The 19,351-nt window shown below is 40.9% G+C and overlaps 1 protein-coding gene across 1 annotated transcript in view; it reads right to left on the reverse strand.

The window, feature by feature from the left end:
• The window catches only part of HGD (homogentisate 1,2-dioxygenase), a 41,610-nt gene that overhangs the window by 22,208 nt on the left and 51 nt on the right, over window positions 1-19,351 (reverse strand). The window contains exons 2-4 of the mRNA XM_028110671.2: window positions 13,950-14,021; window positions 13,041-13,129; window positions 9,164-9,269 (exon numbers count right to left, since the gene is read on the reverse strand). Of these exons, the coding sequence (XP_027966472.1) occupies window positions 9,164-9,269; window positions 13,041-13,129; window positions 13,950-14,021 (267 nt within the window). The remainder of the gene's footprint in view (window positions 1-9,163; window positions 9,270-13,040; window positions 13,130-13,949; window positions 14,022-19,351) is intronic.

A 19,351-nucleotide genomic window follows, 5' to 3' on the forward strand; every position in this document is an offset into this window, starting at 1 on the left:
GAGATTTGGGAGATGATAAACAGGAAGAACCCATGAGGTGGAGGGGAGAAATGGCTCCTGCTAAAGCCAGATGTTCAGCTTAATTGCATGCTGTGGAGCAGTAACCCTCTGATCCAAGGCCAGCCCAAGGGGGTTGTGCATTGGGCTGAGCCAGAAAGGAGATCTGGTTCCTGCTACTGCCTCTGTTTCCATTTATTCTGTGACCTCAGGCAAGTCAAGTCATTTTCTCTCTCTGGATTGTATTTTTTCTCACATGTAACAATGGACTGCTGGAGGAAACTACAATTCCAGAATTCTCTTCAGAGAAGAGCTTTTGAAAGTGATAAAGGATGCCTGTTAGTTGATTTAGTTCTATAACTTTTTAAAGAGTTTTTAAAGTTCATACTATATATTATTGCTAAATAACCCTTCACACAGAATTTAATAAACATTTCAAAAACAATGAAATCAACTGTAGTACTCAAAGCAATGTCTTGACTATAGAGGATATTAAAATTCTATTGAATGATTGAATGAATGAATAAATGTGAGGCACTAAGAACATTGCTAACATCTCAAAGAATAAGACTAAAGCAAATCTGTGAGATTATTTGTGGTCAAGTGACTTTCAGGCGATAGTAAATTGGCAAATGTTTCTAAAAATCCAAAGATTTTTTCTAGAATGTAAGTCTTTATGAATGTGAAAAACCCTCAGTTCTTCCATATCCTGATTTTCTGTCTGGTTCTATCAACTGTTGAGAGAGAGATGTTGAAGTTTCTAACTATAATTGTGGATTTATCTATTTCTCCTTTCAGTTCTAAGATTGCTTCACACATTTTGCTGCTGTAGCCTACAAATGCTATTGGAAAATAAACTTTTACTTACCAGAAATGGGGCGGTGAGAAATAATTTGAAAAGCATCTTCAAGGGAATCCAAAGTTAGAATTAAATTTTTTTAAGGTTACCAAAGGAGAAAAACAGAGATCAGTGGCAACATTTAAGGATCAAGATTTAAAATGCATGCTCAGGAATGAAAAAGAAATTAGAGATTTGGCCTCAGTATTTCCAGAGGCAGAAGATCAAGAGTTGGACTGGATGACCTGAAGATCCATTTCAACATGAAGATTCTTTGATTTACTGAAATTCCCTCCAGTAAGTAAGATGAGTAAGATACTCTCAACAATAACGGCTGACTAGAGGTAGACATATCATTAGAAGCCGATACCATCTAACTAAGAATTTGGAAGTAACTTGTAGATACAGAGTGACCACACTATGTTAGCAATTATTAGCAGTAGCTATGGCTAGGGGAGGCCCAGGGTAATCCCAAACTACCCTGAGTTTGTACTAAAACTCAGGAAGATGTGGGTATATGTGTGTGGCATGAATAAAATAAAACAGTGGCTCACTGAATTCTTCAGCAAATCTAGTAATTTAAAAGAAAAGCCAACATGATTTATGTGGAGAGAAATCAGGCTTTGAGTGACCCATTGGAGTTCTTTGAGGTAATAGGCGAGAACACAGGTAAGGAGGATGCAAGTGACTATACTTTATTCAGACTTTCAAAAGTCTTTCATGAAAAGAAAAGAGATGAACATATGGGAAGGAGGAAGAAAAAGAGAGAGGGAAACAAACCATAAAAGACTCTTAACCAATAGAGAAAAAAACTAAGGGTTGATGGAGGGAGGCTGGTGGGTGATGGGCTAGACGGGTGATGGGTATTCAAGAGGGTATGTGTTGTGATGAGCACTGGGTGTTGTATGTAAGTGATGAATCACTGAACTCTACTCCAGAAACCAATATTGCACTGTATGTTAACTAACTAAAATTTAAATTTAAAAAAGTCTTCCATGAAGCTACAAAAAAGATAACTCTTCATGGGATTTGAATGACATTTTTTCATAAATAGAAACCTGGATTCACATTTGGCCTTGCATTTGAATATAAAACACTGAGAGTATTACATCCATTAGTTAGCACATAGCATAGAGCATGAAACGTAGTAGTCACTCAGTATATATTTGTTGGATGACATTTAATACTCACGACAACCTTCTGAGATGCCTATGATTATCATCTCTATTTTAGAAGTGAAAGGACTGATGGTTTAGAGAAGTTTTCTCTACTAAGAACAGACACCAAGATTCTCCCAGTCTCTCTCAGTAACCTACAGCCTGAGCGCTTATATACAGCCTATCTTCATCTGCTTCCCAAACTATTCATGATCTGCATAGCTTCTAAACCCAGGCTTTGCCTCCCTTTAATGGTCTTGTACGTGGGCTTCCAATCTTATTTACTTATTTACTAAGTATTTACTACTTATTTACTACTTATTACTTATTTACTACTCCTCCAGTGCTAAGTTTCCCTGGCCCAGTCTGACTCCTGGGACCTGAACCTTGCTAAGGTCCTTTGGCGTCAGCATTCTTATTCAAGCCCCTTATATTAATTCATTCAAATGATTTATTGGACCTCTCTGTGTGCCAGGTTTAATGCCAGGTGCTGGCAGTAAACATGACAGTCTCTGCCCTCAGGGAAACTATTACAAGACCTTGGAAGTATGGGCATTTTCTGATAGGAAAACAAGGAAATAGGTAAGCAGAAATGATTTGGAAGAGAAATGTTACCTCAGGAATAAGTCCTGGCATAGAGCCTATTTAACATTCTTATACATGGAAAATAAGAGATATACACAGTGAAATAATCTGGTTTTCAGAAAGTGCCAACATCTTACCAAGGAGTGAAATGCAAGTTGATGGAGATTTATTGTAAAAAGAGCCAGCAAGCTATCCAAAAGGGCTGAAGAGAGAGCAACGTGCACTCTAATACTTTTGGCAAACACCAGTGAATGCATTTAGGAACATGCAATCTAGTCTGTTTATAGGATGATGGGATCTGAGCTATCGGGGAGTCAATTCAACAAACACTTGTGGCTCTACTCTTTGGAAGAAGACATGTGCTGAACACCGCAGGTCATATGAAGATGATGGAGACACAGATCCTATTCTCAAATACCCTGAGAATTATGGATAGGGCTCAAGGAAGAAAGTGGTATTTAAGATGAGTCTTAAATTATGAGTGGGATTTGGATGGGTGAATATTTGTGAGGGGAAAAAAAGAAAATTCCAGGTAGGTGAAAGAGCATAAAGCAATGATGCAGGAAAACTTAGGGTATTGCCCTGAAATGGTAAAATTTCCAGTATGGTTGGTGGGTAGGGCACATGGTAGAGAGTGGAGGGTTTGAAAGACATGATAGTAGATTAGGGCTCTTGACTGCCTATCTTGGGAGCCTGCATGGGAAGAAGAGAGGGAAATCAACTGATGTAGGCTTTGGGATGTTGAGGAGAAACATGTATGTATTTAGCCATAGATGATTTATGATAGTAAAAATGGAAACACTCTAAATATTTAACAATAGAGGACTTACCTTATAAACATATATTGGATTACAAAGCCACATTAAAAATCACCTATACTCCAGGAGTTTAAAAAGACATGAGAAAAGGCACAAAATATGATGTTTAAATAAAAAAAACCCACAATGTAAAACTGTATTACAGCACGACTTTCATTAGAGTAAATCTATATATAACTGATTTTTTTTAAAATTGAACTATAGTTGACACACAATGTGACATTAGTTTCAGGTGTACAACTTGGTGATTTGACAAGTCTATACATGATGCTATGCCCACCACAAGTGTAGCTACCATCTGTCACCATACAATGCTATTATAATAGTATGGACTGTATTCCCCAGGCTGTGCCTTTTATCCCTGTGACGTATTCATTCCATAACTGGGAGCCTGTACCTCCCCCTCCCGTTCCCATTTTGCCCATCTCCACACCGCCCCCCATCCCCTCTGGCAACCATCAGTTTGTTCTCTGTATCTATGGGTCTGTTTCTACTTTTTGTTTGTTTGTATAACTGATTTCTAAAACAGCATTAATATATGATTATTCACAGCCTTTCCTCTGCCCTTCTCTGCTTCTTTGGAAAATTGTGATTTGCCCATCCTCACTCCTCTCAATCTTGTGAACTCCAGCCTCACCACGCAGATCCATGTTTCATGTGTGAGTCTCTTAAGAAAGGGGATGGGGATCTACACTGTAAGTTCATTCTCCAGGGGCAGAAAGAGGAGGGGGAGGAGGAGGAGGCAGCGGCATGCTCTGAACCAGAGGCGGGGCTGAGGAGCTTGGGGAAGTGAGCGGTGAAAGGAGAGAGGACTTAGGGTGTGAGAGGGCTACCGTCTGGAAGAACTAGAGAAAGGGGAGTTTACCAAGTGTTCTTGTAGGTTATATATTGGGTATTCTTTAATGTTCTCAGGAGAAACAAATGAAGACTGGTTTCTGGCTGCATGGGACCCCAGATCTTATTTACATATATGTACCAAAAAAAAAAAAAAGACTGGAAAGAAAGAAACTAAAAAATTAGAAGTAGTTAGCTCTGCATTGATGGGATTATTGGGCATTGACACTCTTATGTAAGTTTTGAATAAAAACATGTATTAATAGTGGGGAGTGCATTATTGTTTAAAGAAGATATAGTTTCAACAGGGTAGTCTGGGCAGGCTGAACTGTAAAGGGTTCAGAGATGAGTGGGGGTGATAAAATGGGTTTAGATATCTTTCTCAAGAAGTCTGTGTGAATAGGAGAGACTTGGTCAAAAGCTTAAAGAAGTGGGAAATCCAGGATATTTTTTGAGAGAGGGGGCTTTTAGGGATGGCAGAGCTAAAGAGTTTGACAAATTAGACAGCAAATACCCAGGGAGGGTGTATTTTCTGGAAACACTTTTGGTAATTTGCATGTCCTAGAGGCAAAGGGAATTTTATGGCTTGGTCTTTAATTACCTGTGAGGTGTTTATCACTTGATCCAAATTATACTGGTTGAGAACTAAGAGGTAATTTCTCAGCTGAGGCTTAACTGGCTCCAGTCTGACTTTCCAAAGGTCAAAAGGTTAGGGATGTAGTAATAAGAAAGATAAACTTTAAAGCACTCTGATCTTTAAAGAGGAATGCTGATTCAGGAATGTTAATTGAAATCTGCAAAATCACAGTTAAACTAGATGCAGATTTGTTTGTTAAATACTGAGATTCCAGAAGTTAGAGGAAGGTATATGATGAACTAAATTCAGTATATTTCTTATGTGAGATTTTAATGGATTGAACTTGTTATGTCCACAGGCTGAATCTAAATATACTCAAAAAGAGTTTGCATTAATTCTTAGACAATTGTTTTGGGAACATTGTCCTCAATCTTCCTGGGAAGGTATCAAAGATGACAGTGATGATAGCATATCCCATGATGCTTTCTTGGAGGAAATACTAAGTAATTTTCAAGTCTTCAAATTCCCAGAGATGACTAATGTGGGGAGTTGGTGAAACTGATGAATTATTTATTTTGGTCTGTGACAGGTGAAGACACACCTACAACACAGGCTTCAACAGAGAAGGACTGTCAGACGGGTACCTAAATATAATTTTCTGAGACTTTCTCGATGAGAGTCTGGTGTCCATATTTGGAAGAGGTTATGAGAAGGGAGAAGTGATGAATGCAGATTGTGTGGTTATTAATGAAGCATAAAAATGGAAAGAGATATTAACTTGTCAAGAAGGTGTAAATGAAAAGACAAGAGGATCGACATAGCACGAACAGCCAGGATTTGTGTAGCAGGGCAAAGGATGCAGGATGGCAGGGAGGTAAGCCACAGAGCAAGATGATAAACTGCTACCTTGGTGGAGCTTTTGCCCACAGAGGCACTATTGAGTTCTGGGGCACAGCTGTCTCAAAGCATGTGAGCACAAGGTCATAAATGGAAACAAGGGAAATAATGGAGAAGAAATTCATTTGGTGGCCATCATACAGACTGTGTTTGAAGGAATTCAAAACAGGAGAAATGTAACAAGTTCAAGGAGAAGTGCAAAGGGAGGCTAGAATGGGTAACACAGGGAAGGAGAGGAAACAAACATATAATTAGTATCTACTAGAAAGCAAGCAGAAACTGTTGGTCCAGCTCTTTTGATGCCTCTACATTAACTCAGGCTTTTTAATGCAGTTGCCTCAAACTTCCTTCTCAAAATGTATGTTAACTAGTTATGAAACAATAAAATAATGTGCAAAAATGGCGTACTTGACTCTCGCCTATGATGAGAGACTTCCATTTTCTCCTTTGTTAATTTCTACATCATTTGAGTTTTTATTAAGTATGTATTACTTTTATAACAAGACAAACCAGAAAAATTCTATCAGAGGGAGGTTAGCTTCCCTGGATAAGCCACCTGTACTACAAAATAATCACTATAAAGGGGTGTATTCATGTTAAATAAAATGTATCAATAATAGTCATAAAAGTAATAATGTGTAATAAAAACATGAGCATGTTACTTATTACACTCACAGTAGACTCATATCACACTCATATTTTCCTTAAAGTTTAGGCTTAAAACCTGACCCCTATCCCAAATAAATTATATAAAAATAAGTGTGGCTCCACTGTTGGCCACACAACCATAAACAAATCTATGAAAATGTATTAAGTTTATAGAGGCTTTGATGATTGGTGTGGGTGATATGAGTAGGCAGGGGCACTGAAATTTCCCACTCTGCCTTATTGACCACTAGTTACTTAATAGCTATCCTAAAGGCCCCATGAGGAGTACCTGGGTGGGTCAGTTGGTTAAGCATCTGCCTTTGGCTCAGGTCATGATCCCAGGGTCGTGGGATCAAGTCTCTCATTGAGCCCCTCATCAAGCCCCGCATCTGGCTCCTTGCTCAGCAGGGAGCCTGCTTCTCCCTTTCCCTCTGTTTGCTGTTCACTCTGCTTGTGCTCTCTCTCTGTCAAATGAATGAATAAAATCTTTAAAAAGAAAAATAAAGGCCCCATGATTTGAATTCCCAAACATTTGCGTATGGCCTTTCCCTGTAATCTTTCTTTTAGTCTAGCTCAATTCAGTGTAGTTGTTCTCAAAATCAGTGTACATAAGAATTACCATACAGGGTGGCATACACAAAACCATGTATCCTATAATTTGTGGGTGATTCAAGGGATTTTTCAGAGATAATTTTGTTTGTACTTAATTTTTGTCTTACTTGATGATTCTACAACCACCCTGTTCCTTTGTATAATATGAGATTTGGCTCCACTTGAGAGAACTATCAGAAATTTAATTGGGTATTACCTTATGCTGCCTGAAGAAAAGAATAGGGAAAATTCTTGTGGCTCAAATACCCTCTCAACCTTCCAAAATTAGTATTTATTAAATGCTTAATTTATTTAGCCTGACCAGGAATTCTGTCAAAGTAAAGGCATCCATCCTTTATATTTTCTAATAGAAGATAGAGTCTCATTATTAAGCCGTCAGGTCTCTTTATTGGTCAAAAACAAACAAGCACGACCATTGTAACTCTAAGAGAGAAATTAGCAAATTTGAGATATAACCCATTGAGGAATCCAGCAGATTCCCAGAGAATGAGCAATGACTTTGGCTAGAATGATTTATGGCCCTTTAGGAGCTGAGTGGGGAACTAGGTGGTTAAATGAGGATGGTCTGCCAGATGCATTCTTAACCTAAGGGTGGGGGAGAAAGTGGTCAGATGGGCCTGGTTTAGGGAACCAGGTGAGACTCAAGGATGAGGTGAAGACAGGGTCCCCAGGTTGGTTGTGCAAATTGTGATCTGCACAAGAGCTCTGACTGGAGGAAGTGGAAAGGGGCAGGACCTGGTTTTGGGTCTTGGTAGGGCATGGTGCCTGCAGGTTTGGGGGCTGGAGCAGGAATTGACCTGTGCTGAGAGGCAAAAATAGGCCAGTGGTGAATGGGGAGGATGTTTGCTTCATGCATTAAACTTCACATAAGTTTAAGGGGCAGTCATTTAGATGATATATCCTGTTTTCAAAATGGCTGTGAGATGGCTAACATTTTAAGTTGTTAACTCAAATTTTGTTTTTCACTCTGAAGCCCTCCCTTCTGTCCCTGCTGGAGTGGGGTTAAGTAGCATTTAAGCAGGTAATCCGTTCTCTGAGATTTCTGTAATTAGAAGAGATGGAGCAGAGCAGGAAACCAAAAGTGACTATGATTATTCTGGCTTTTGTTCTGCAAAAAATCTAAGCATTTAGGGGAAGGGGAGTTGTAGGTATAGACATAATGTCTTGGTAAACGAAGGAGAGACATCAGATTTCCTTGGGCTGTGGGAAGGAGAGAATGAGAGAGAGAGAGAGAGATGAATTGGCTGATGGATCTGTGTGGACTTTAAATACAAAGAAGACTCTTGAACTTACACCCAGCAACTCCGAGAAGGAGGGAAGAGTTGTGTGGCATACCCAGGACAACGAAACCAGAAGTGGACTGACAGATGATTCCCTGCCCAAGCCTCTGCACGATGGTAGCAGAACAGTGGGCATCTCAACATTACCCAGTGAGGGAGGACCAAGCAGCATGGCCCAACCCCTACTCCTACTTTGGCATTGTTTAAAGCCAGCGATTCCCAGGGAAGACTGAAATGAAGTTGTTTTCTGTCAATTTGGCAGATAGGGACCTCAGAATAAAAAAAAATAATATAAAACAAAAAAACACATTGATCTGAATATAAAATTCAAGATTTTATACTTGATATTAGACTGTTGCCTTAAGTGAGTATATCAACATGGCTGTATCAGGGTCCTGGGTCTTGCCTCCCATGTGCCAGACACTGTGAAGCATGTTCACACCTGTTCTTCCGTGTACTCTTCACAACAGCACTGCATGGCAGATGTTGTGATTACCCCAGGGTACAGGTGAAACACCATGGCTCAAAGACCCAGTGGGTAAGTGGAGGAGCAGGGATGCAGACCCAGGTCTGTTTTACTTCCTGCATTATATCTGTTATCCGTGGCATGTACCTAAGCTAAGAGACAAAGGGAATACACTGGAGTTCTCAAAGGTAAGGAACAAAAACAGAGCTCTGTCCACTATAGTATTGGATCTGTCTCATTACTGAAAGCAGAGTATATGAATACACACACACTCACTCGTGTGCGTGAACAGTCAATTCCAAAACTCCCACCCCAGGATGAGCAAAATAACAGACATACTTTAGCATTTATTTTTTAAAAAATGTCTAATTTCCCAAAGACTCAGGTTTGACTTAAATATTTAGAGTCAAGGCTTTGGATACATGGTGTGCTCCAATGCACAAGACCAGTTTACCTGGTTAGGGTCGGGGTCAACTTCATCCCAGCTGTGAGTGACATGGCCTTGGTCGATGGATTCAAAGGGCTTATGAGAAACTGAAGGTAGAATCCTATAAAGCCAACTGGGGGAAAACAAGGACACATAAGCCTTAGGGTGGTGTTATGAGGGATATGCAGACTGCTCAGGAAGTACCATCAGGAAGATGCTCAAGTCAACAACGATCTGTGAGCTTTAATGTGAGAAACAATGACACAGCATCACTTCTTAATAGCCACCGCTACCCATGGCCCTGGCCTTTTCCCACCTTTCCACTCTATCCATCACTCTTCAAATTGAGGCTCTGGCTCTTGGTGGTTCCCATACTGACAAAAAATGAAGACTTTTCATTCCCAGTGACAACTATAAAGGAAGGGGAAAAGTACCTTGAGGGATAGCTGTACAGGAAAATCCATAGAAAAACATTAATGTGTATATGTCATCGGATACTAATTCTTACTCTGGAAGGTGAGGACAATGAATCTTACATAGATTGAGAGAACATGGGTAGTTACTTTGTTATTTTTGAAATACATTTTTTAAAAAAATTATAAAAGTAATATATGCTATTGGTAGCAATAATTTAAGTAATTCAAAAGTCCCTAAGGGTAAATGGGTCCTCCAATTTGTCTTCCAATTTCTTCAGGGCCAAGTACCAGAAGCATCAGAGCTTAACAATGTTCTTGTGTATTCTCTCAGATATCACCAGTGCCTATATAAACAAAATTGCCAAATCATTGTACCACTTTATTCTCACAACAATAAGGAGTGAGCGTGACTGATGGCTCATGTCTTCACAAATATGGGGTATTATTAAAAATAATTTTGACCTTATAGGTAAAAAATAGTATCTCATTTTTATTTTGTATTTCCTTTATTATGAGTAAGGTCGAGGATCTGTATGGTTGTTGGTCCTTTGTAATTTTGCTATGAATTACTTGTATAAATCCTTTACCATTTTTCTACTGGGTTATTTATTTTTTTGAGATTAATTTGTAAGAGGTTTAGGAAATTAACACTCTGTACTCCAACATTGTAAAATCGGTCCATATATTCTTATAGTAAGTACATTTGTAACTTTGTTTTCTTTTTTTCCCCTCCCATCCTTCCTTTCTCCCTCCTTCCCTCCCTCCCTCCCTCCCTCCCTCCTTCCCTCCCTCCCTCTCTCCCCCCTCCCTTCCTTCCTTCCTTCCTTCCTTCCTTCCTTCCTTTCTTCCTTTTCAAGTTTTATTATCTGCATATGTCAAGGCCTGAGACAAAGATCTGCCTGCCAGAACCCAGACCTCAGGCTTCAGGAAGAGAAGAAGACTCTGATGCAGAAGTCCTGAAGGACACCAGGAGAACTGTCTGGAAGTTGAGAGGGACTCTGAAACTCGCTAAGTGGGACCCATGTCCTTTTAGAGGTCATCACTCTGGGAGGGTACAGAATGACAAGGAGTACTACCTCTGACAATAGAAGACCAGACCTGCTTGAACAGGCTATGGCCCCTTAAGCCCTAGGTCAGTCTACTTTAAGGGGTGGAGTGTGCCTGGCCCCACACTGAACCATTTGGGAGATAAGAGGGCTAGATTTATCCAGTGTCCATTTGATTCCTCTACTTCTAAATGATATGACCTCAGACCCTGGGCTCCAGGCTATGAATAAACTAAGCCTCTGCAGCTTCCAGTAGTGTCTGGCGTTAAGGGCACCTATGGGTATCTTAGAAGAAACTGTGTGATCCTGGGCAAGTTACAAAAATTACCTGATCCTGTTTCTCATCCTTATCTCCTAGGATTGTTGCAAAGATTCAGCTTATGTATCTAGAATGTCTCACACACAGTAGGTGCTCACTTCCTAGATATGAGTTGGATTGTCTGTCTATCCCTAATCGTCTGGGTTTTCATGATGGTCCAAATTTTCCACATTCTCTGTCTTGCTTTTCCCCCTCTCAGTACCAAAGGGATCAGCTAACTAATCTGATAAAAATTAACACTTAGCAGGTATAATCTCTGATAGTTTTGTGAGAGCCCTCCACTCTGTGGTTTAAAGGAGCAGTGACTCACTCTAAGAATCCCAGGCTTGCTCACCTATGGATGGAGCTGGTTCTTTCTTTCCACTTGGGATTTGGAACATTTTCACAAAATTATTGTGGATACCTTTGGAGAGTTCTAAACAGATGGGTGAGCCATGCCTAGTGTCCCTTATTTTTTAGCTGTTTATAAAACTCCCCAGGCAGCACTACATTGCCCTGGTCAGAGATTTAATTCTGATTCAAGGAATCATGCCAACTTCTTAATGAAATGCCAACAGCTCCTTTTCAGCCTCCTGGAACAGAGCTAAGCTCCTGCTGGCTGAAGATATCACTGAATAATGGGGGTAGGCAGCAGAATCTGGAGTCAAGGTGTCCCATTAGCGAATGGGCCATAAAGTCAAGAACATAGTCATGGAGGCTAGGTTGTCATAAATTAGAATGGACAGGAATTGTCAGTGTGCTTACCTTACCTTGACTGTTTGGGATAGCAAAGAGAGGTGATTAAATAGCAATAGAATTAACCCCTGATTTTGGCAAGTATGAGAAACTATCTCTTCTCTCCATGCACAGAGCTATCAAGAGAGAAGCACTATTGATATGGACATGGTTGCATAGCAGTTGCCATAGCTCACACTCAGCTCTCTGACAGCCTCCTAGGCATACCTGGTACTGGAAGGAGAAACTCTGCTATGGTGACAGGAATGATGGTTGGAAAAATTAATGTTCATTGAGCACTCACCGTGTGCCAGGCAATGTGCTAAGTACTTTATAGGCATTCTTTCCTTTAATCCTCACCACAACTATGAAATAGGTACTATCATTATCTCTTTTACAAATGAGGAACCAGAGGCTCTGAGAGGGTAGAGACTTGCCCGAGGTCACACAGCTAAAAAGAGAAAGAGGCAGGATTTAAACTCAGGGGACCTCACTCCAGAGTGGGCCTAATTAACCACCAAAGAGAACAACCTGTCATTTGTGTGGTCCATTGTGCTGTTGTACTTGCTATTTCATTTGCTTCTCAGGAGGAGTCTGTGGAGGTAAACCCAGTCCCTCCCACTACGCAGTACCAAACCAACTGCCCTCCTCCCAGATTTCCAATATCAGAAGCAGCCCTCCTCACAGAGGCCCTAGCCTGATATTGCTATAATTTGACACTACTCGATTAAGCCACAGCACTTACTGTCTCCCCAAACCACACATCTATTGCGTTCAACTTGCCCCATGGGAGTCAATCAAGGGAGTGAGTTCATTGACCTGGCTTGTGGGATTAGAGCAAACATGGAACATGACCCATTGTGCTAATGAATGTGCTTGGTTTCCAGCAAAGGCAAATTCCAAAGAGTAAAACCTTATTAATTCAAACCACGAGGGGCCATGATACATGACCTTTCAACTGCCCAAGCTTAGTTATCCAATATCCAAGAACATAATACTTCATGATACTTCTATCTTCTAAATAAGAGATACTGAATCATCTGTAATTCTGAGTTAATCATTATTTAGAAAAAAAAACAAGTAAACCAAAATTGAAAACTCAACTGGACAACCCTTAGGGGAAGGCCAGTTTATTGGGAACATTTCCTTCTGAATACAAGTAAGAATTTTTAAATGGAGCTGGACATGTGTGTTTTCTGGACGTTGTGCAGCCGCTCTCTCACTTTCTTCTATCAGTCACTTGATCTTAGGTGGAGATGAAGCCCATCCCCTGATATCACCCAGAGCACAGCCTGTGAAAAGCAGAATCTTGGGCAGCTGTGGAAGGCTATGGCCCAGTGTATGAGCCAGCACTAAGTACTAGTCATAAATCCTACAGTCTGCAGGTCAGAATTAATCTAATCCAGTACCTTCTTTTATTTGTGCTCCGTGGACAAGTGAATGCTGATCCTGAGAGCTGCTCAGCATACAGGTTGTAAGGGCAGACTTGAGGATTGTTCTAAAACAAAGGAGGCAATAAACAACATCACTTCAATCCAAAAACCATCCCAACCTTCCCAACAAGCAATTCAGTGGAGGAATTCTGTCCTGGTTGGGGATGCTCTGGGACAGTGCACATGACCATCCCCTACCCATACATACTTTTTGCAGCAACTGTTTAGGTGACTTTCCCCCTGATTAGAAAAGCAATACATGCATAATGTAGAACATTTATAAAATATAACCCATTATCTCACCATCCAGAAATAATCCAGTGTTGACATACTGGTGTATTTCCTTCCATTCTTATCCTTCAAAATGGGGATACAGTGATGGATGATATGTGTAGTCCTATAATGGTCACGATTTTTTTTTTTTTAGAGGAAACACTATATCCTGAGCATTTTTTCATGCCATAAAATATTCTTCAAAATTTTTGAAAAAAATTTTTGTTTGCCATATTTTTGCTGTTGTAACCAACACTAGTATAAATATCTTTGTGGATACATTTTTAGGACTGGTTATTTTCTTTTCACTGTCATATCTTAGGCTGTTCAAGGGGACTACAAGGAAGTCCTCTTAACCTTGAGCCTAGGGGATCCTCCTGAAAGTCCTATAGTTAGTCTTACTATTTCAGATTGGGTGCTTTCCCATAGGTAAATACCATCCCACTTTAATCTTTGTATTGTCATTTTTCTGTAACCTAATTGTCTTAAAGATTTGTGAAACTCCTAGACAATTCCCAGGAACAATGTTGGATAGGGGCATTTTGGCCTGAGGGCTGCTTATTCATTCCTACAATTCAGAGCTCTCTGAGCTAATATTCTATTCATTCATACCTGTCCTTCTGGCAGGGCACCCGGGCAGCGAGGGTCTTCTGAGGCACATTCGTTCCCAAATCCAGGAATGTACTGCCAGTGACAAAGACACAAAGACTATCATTAACAAGGTTAAAAGAACATTTCACAACATTGATAGTCTAATGAAAGTAAGAATTTCTATATGGACATGTGTTTGTGTATGATGTTCCATATATAATATGTTTGCTTTGTCTCAGCATATGGGCCATTCAGGAAAGGAAATATGCTCTGTGTGAATTTTAAAGACTACCAATTAATTGCAAGAAGACTGATGGATATTGCATAGACTCTCCACCCTTAGCTGTGCTTAGTTGATTTATGGGCTTGTTCTTAATGATCCCACTCCAAGAACAGGTTCTTTAATTCTTTTTTCCACCAGGGAGTTCTGGAGAAGGGAGATAACTCAGGTATCCCCTCCACTCCAGATTGTGGGATCTTGCTGGGCCTGGATGGCAACCTCCCTGAGTATGGAGCTCCATTCCCCTTCATACTCTGATACAAGCAGCCATAAAGAGGCATGTGGATCCAATCTACAGCAAACCTTTATTATCTGGTTCACCTATGGAAGACTTGTGTATATGTTTCTATTTTGTGGATACATGAAAATGAAGTTTGAAGATATGAGAGGCTTTCAGCAGAAGTGCCAGACCAGAGTCTGTCCACAATGGTACAATGGCGTCTACTTGATGGTCAGCTTTTTTACTCTATACCCGGTGGGAAAAAAGTTAGGGACTTTCTCAACAAAGCAAAGTATGGGAGCCCCTGAATTTACTCTTACGACACTTAACACATCTATGAGTTCTTGTTCACTGTCTGGCTTCTCTGCTGGTTGATAAGCCCCATGGAACCTGTGACTAGAGCAGTCTTGTTTACCTGAATGTGCCCTGTGCCTGGTTTACCAGAAGGTACTCAAGAGATAGCTGTTGTTTGACTTAGCCTTTCACCTAGAGCCTATTCTGAGTGTATGTATGCTGCTAAAAGTGGGGTTAGAATCCACTTTTCTTTAACTTAAATATAAAAAAATGGCCATTTTCTTCCCAGAGTTGTTCCTAATAAACCTACTTAATTTTAGCCTAGGATAATGAAAGTATAGCCTTGTTCAGTGAGTGAAATGCCACCATCTGAGCACATGTCTTTAAGAGATATAAGAAGGATGTAAGTGGGTGGAGGGTAAGCCCTCCACAGTTCTCAGGAGCATGGAGAAGGATGAGCTAAATGCAATATGCCCGGATGTGTAAGCAATGATCAGGCTGTTAACTGCTATATTTGGAAGGAATATCAAATGTGAAAAGTTATGACCTAGAAAACCATGGAAGTGAAATTATTCCTTTTGCCTCCAGACACAATTTTTTTTTTGTATATTTGAAAACCTGTCAGCCCGAAAAACAATAAGTTATATTATACACGGATAGGTTAACAGCAGTAACATAAGGTTTGGGCTGATTTCTTTGGGAAATGGCAGAGCGTGCTGCATTCAGGCTCTCCAACTGAATACAGTTTTCTTCTTTCAGAATGGACCTCACGCTCACCGTCAGCGGGATTGAATTTGAACTGCTGAGAAATGGTAATGACCCCAAATTTTCTTCAATTCTGTGGAATGGAATTTTAGACCAATCTGTGACTGAAGCCACTGAGCATTACAGCGCCTTTGCTCTGTTCAACTGCCGCATTGTTTCTCTCCGCAAGAGAGGCAGGGAGGTTTGAGTGCTGAGGAATCCCGCCGAATCCTCTCCAGGCTTGGGTGGGTTTACTTATTAACCTTCCCCATTCTTCGTAACTGCTAGTCTCAGAACAGAGTCCAGGGTTATATATATTTTTGGAACAAGGGAAAAGACACTTAGTATATGTAGTTCTGAAGCATTTGCTTCTGACTGCTTTAAAAAATAGAAAAGAAAGGAGAAAGAACAGCTGGTAGTTTGGAAGGGAGCCACCCAGCTCCGAGAGAGGTGTGAGTTCTGAGTCGGTTTCTGCAGCTTAGCTTTGGTGCATTGGCTGAAGAGGAGGTGGAAAATGCTGACTCACTCTCCAGTCAGTCAGTTTTCCTAATCCTCGGAGAGAATTACAGATGAGTTTATTAGAGCTTTCAAATGCCATGTCCCTTACTGCTGAAGGCATCTGCTTTGAGGAAGCAGTATTCTGCAGCTGCTTTCCCAAGGTGCTAAGACCAAGGGCAGAATCTGGACTCTGCTTGTATCAGCTGTGAAAACCCAAGCGTTCAACTCCAGCTGGTTCAGTGACTATGTACAAATACACCTTATGCAAGAAGAAAAGAAAATCTAACATTAAGCAAGTGAGTTTGTATGTTTCCTTCAGTCCAGGTTTCTGAATAACTGGATCCAACATAAAAATATGATTTCACTTTTTTTTAAAATATTTTATTTATTTATTTGACAGAGAGATAGAGAGAGCACAAGTATGCAGAGTGGCAGGCAGAGGGAGAGGGAGAAGCAGGCTCCCTGCTGAGCAAGGAGCCCATCGTGGGGCTCGATCCCAGGACTCTGGGATCGTGACCTGAGCCGAAAGCAGATGCTTAACCGACTGAGCCGCCCAGTTGCCCCTGATTTCACTTTTTTCCCAAGAGAATGATCTGAATCTTTTCTAAATGAAAGGACAAATCACAGGGCTCCATGTAACTTCAGTGCCATCGGTGTTCTGACAGCCGCCTAGTATACCGCTTTTTAAATCCTCATCTGGTCCCCAGGATGTTCTCTGTGTGCCAGAGTAGGCTTATGAGGTTCTCTCTCCCGACTCTGATTCTGGGTAACACCCTGATGGGATGAGCAGATGGTGCACCTCACTGCCTTGCACTGGGCGTAAAGGAAAAGAGAGAGAAGTCAGGGTGGAGATGCAGTTAGAGCTACCTTCTTCCTGTAGAAAGAGTCCAATATTTCTAATGAACGGTGTTGGGAACAGAGAACAGAGGTTGTTGGCAACTTGCAGGTTATTGTGGTAGGCTGAATCAGGACCCTCAAAGATATTTATGTCGGAATCCCTGGGACATGTGCGTTACTTTATATACTCAAAGAGACTTTGCAGATGTGGGTGAAGTAAGAATCTTGAGACGAGTTACCCTGGATTATTTGGGTGCACCCTAGACATAATCACAAGTGTCCTTAGTAGAGGGAGGGAGAGGGAGATGGAGATCTGACTACAGGAGAGGAAAAGGCAGTGCCATGAGGGCAGCGGAGGCTGGAGCGGTGCATTTCCAACATGGAGAAGGGGCCTCCGTCAGGGACTGAGAACTATAAGAGAGTAAGTATGTGTTGTTTTAAGCCACTAAATTTGTGGTCATTTGTTACAGCAGAAACAGGAAACGAATAAAATGACAGTATTAATGGGTCCTATCTCTGGCTAATAGAATCACCCCCAGAAATTTGATAAACACAGACCCAGACCTAGTGAATCAAAATATTTGGCAGGGTGGGGGTGGGCAAAGTCTGGATATTAAATACCTCTTCATTTTAGAAATGAGGAAATCAAGATTTGTGGAAGTGAAGCAACATAAGAACATGGGGTGATCTATTTGAAATTTAATTTTATTATTTTATCTTTTGAATTTTCTTCCCTCCGTTGTGCTGCTTTTATGTAAATGTGATTTCATTTGAGGCTTTGTGTTGATATAGCCATTAAAATGAAGAAATAAAAGCTGAGAAGTATATTTTTTGACTTATATAATGTTTATTGATTAGAATGATGCAATCTGGCTCTCCGTATTTGGATTCCTGATCTCTAGAGCTAACCTTTGCTTGTGGAGATTAGACAGCAGGCAGGGAAGAAAGCCTTTGAAATTGAGAACAAAGACCAGCATGCAATTTACATTGGTCTGCTGGTGCTGTGCATAATAAGTTGCTAAAAATTTCAGCAGGATAGGATTTTAGATATAATTTATTTATAAATGGTAAGGATGTTTCCAACCCCTGCTGAACTCCCCCATAGGGTTTTCATCAGGGAACAGTTTTTATGCACTCTCCTTCTTCCAAGACTTCGGCTACCACCATTGATATGATGAGCTGCCATATCTATTCTCTCCACCCTACCCACTCCCCTGAGATCCAGATCCATACATCCCACCATGTCCTGGGTATCTCAACTTGGCTGTCCCCATAGCAGCTCAGATTTAGCTGCAACTCTCTTGGCTCCCAGAACATTCTGGGCTGTCTGCATGTGCCGTGCCTTTGCACTCACTGTTTCCTCTGGCCCCCACCTCTTTTCACTTGGCCAATTTCTACTTTTCCCTTAAGACTCAGCTCAGGAACAGCCTCCTTCAAGAAGCTTCTCTTGACCCTAACTAGTCTAGACTCAGTTCCTTTCTGATATTAATCTGTGGCATCAGTATTAACACATAATATTTGCTGAATGAAAGAATGAGAATTCCTTTGCAGCCTTTCCAACTCTTGGTCAGGCATGAAGATAAGCTCATTTACCTCAGTGTGGAGTGTTTTCAGGATCCCTATCAACTAGGGAAATGTTTGGTTCTTCAAACTCAGCATCAGTTGAAGGCCATTAGGGAAGCGCTTAAACTCTGTCTCTTAAAAGAAATCTGCAGTATGGCCCACCTGGCTTGAGTCAAAGTTCTGGGCAGGTCTATTCAGTTCCACATGCATGTGTTGAGCCCTGATGCTAGGTATGGTTTTAGACACTGGGAAAAAAAAATCCCTTTACCTGGACTTAAGGCCTTCAGTTCATTAGATGCCTCTAAGGCTCCTTTTGGAGCCTGGGATCTGGATTCAGACAAACCAGGTTCTAATCCAGGTCTCCATCACCTATAAGCAGAGACCTTGGGCAAGCCACTTAATCTCTCCTAACTTTCCTTCCCTTATTGGTTAAAGAGAAACAAGAGTGCCTATATCCCAGATTTATTTTGAGGATTACAATATGAGTTAATTCATTAATAGCACATAACCCACACATACTTTTCAATTGCACATTAAATAATAAAAAGGAATTATTTCCTAGACGAAGTGCTACGGCTTCTATTGGCCAAGGGCCGATTGTGGATCCTCAAAATAACTGAATAGATGAAGCAAATATAATTGGTTGGCTGGAGGCAGTCCAGGAAGCTGCAGCAATGGGAAGATGTCAGGGCGTTGGGCTGGGAAGCAGACAGTGAGAAATGTGTCTGGCCATGGTGGAGGGGAGCCCTTATGATGTCTACAGGTTCCCAAGACAATATTTCAAACGAACAAAGGCAAGAGATAGACAATGAAGGCTTCATCTCTTTTCTTTATCGCCTCTCCCTCAATCCCCCAGCCCAAGCCTCAGCCATGCCTGCGGACACCATGGCAAAGTCTCTGAACACAGGGATTTGGAACGGGACCTCGGTAAGTCCTTTCTGACTCTGACACTCTGGAATTCTCAGAAGCTTCCATAGGTTCTGGCTG

Source organism: Eumetopias jubatus, unplaced genomic scaffold (genome assembly GCF_037043125.1).
Source record: "Eumetopias jubatus isolate StellerSeaLion01/CBP00866 unplaced genomic scaffold, mEumJub1_p1.0 scaffold_1, whole genome shotgun sequence".
Lineage (NCBI taxonomy): Eukaryota > Metazoa > Chordata > Mammalia > Carnivora > Otariidae > Eumetopias > Eumetopias jubatus.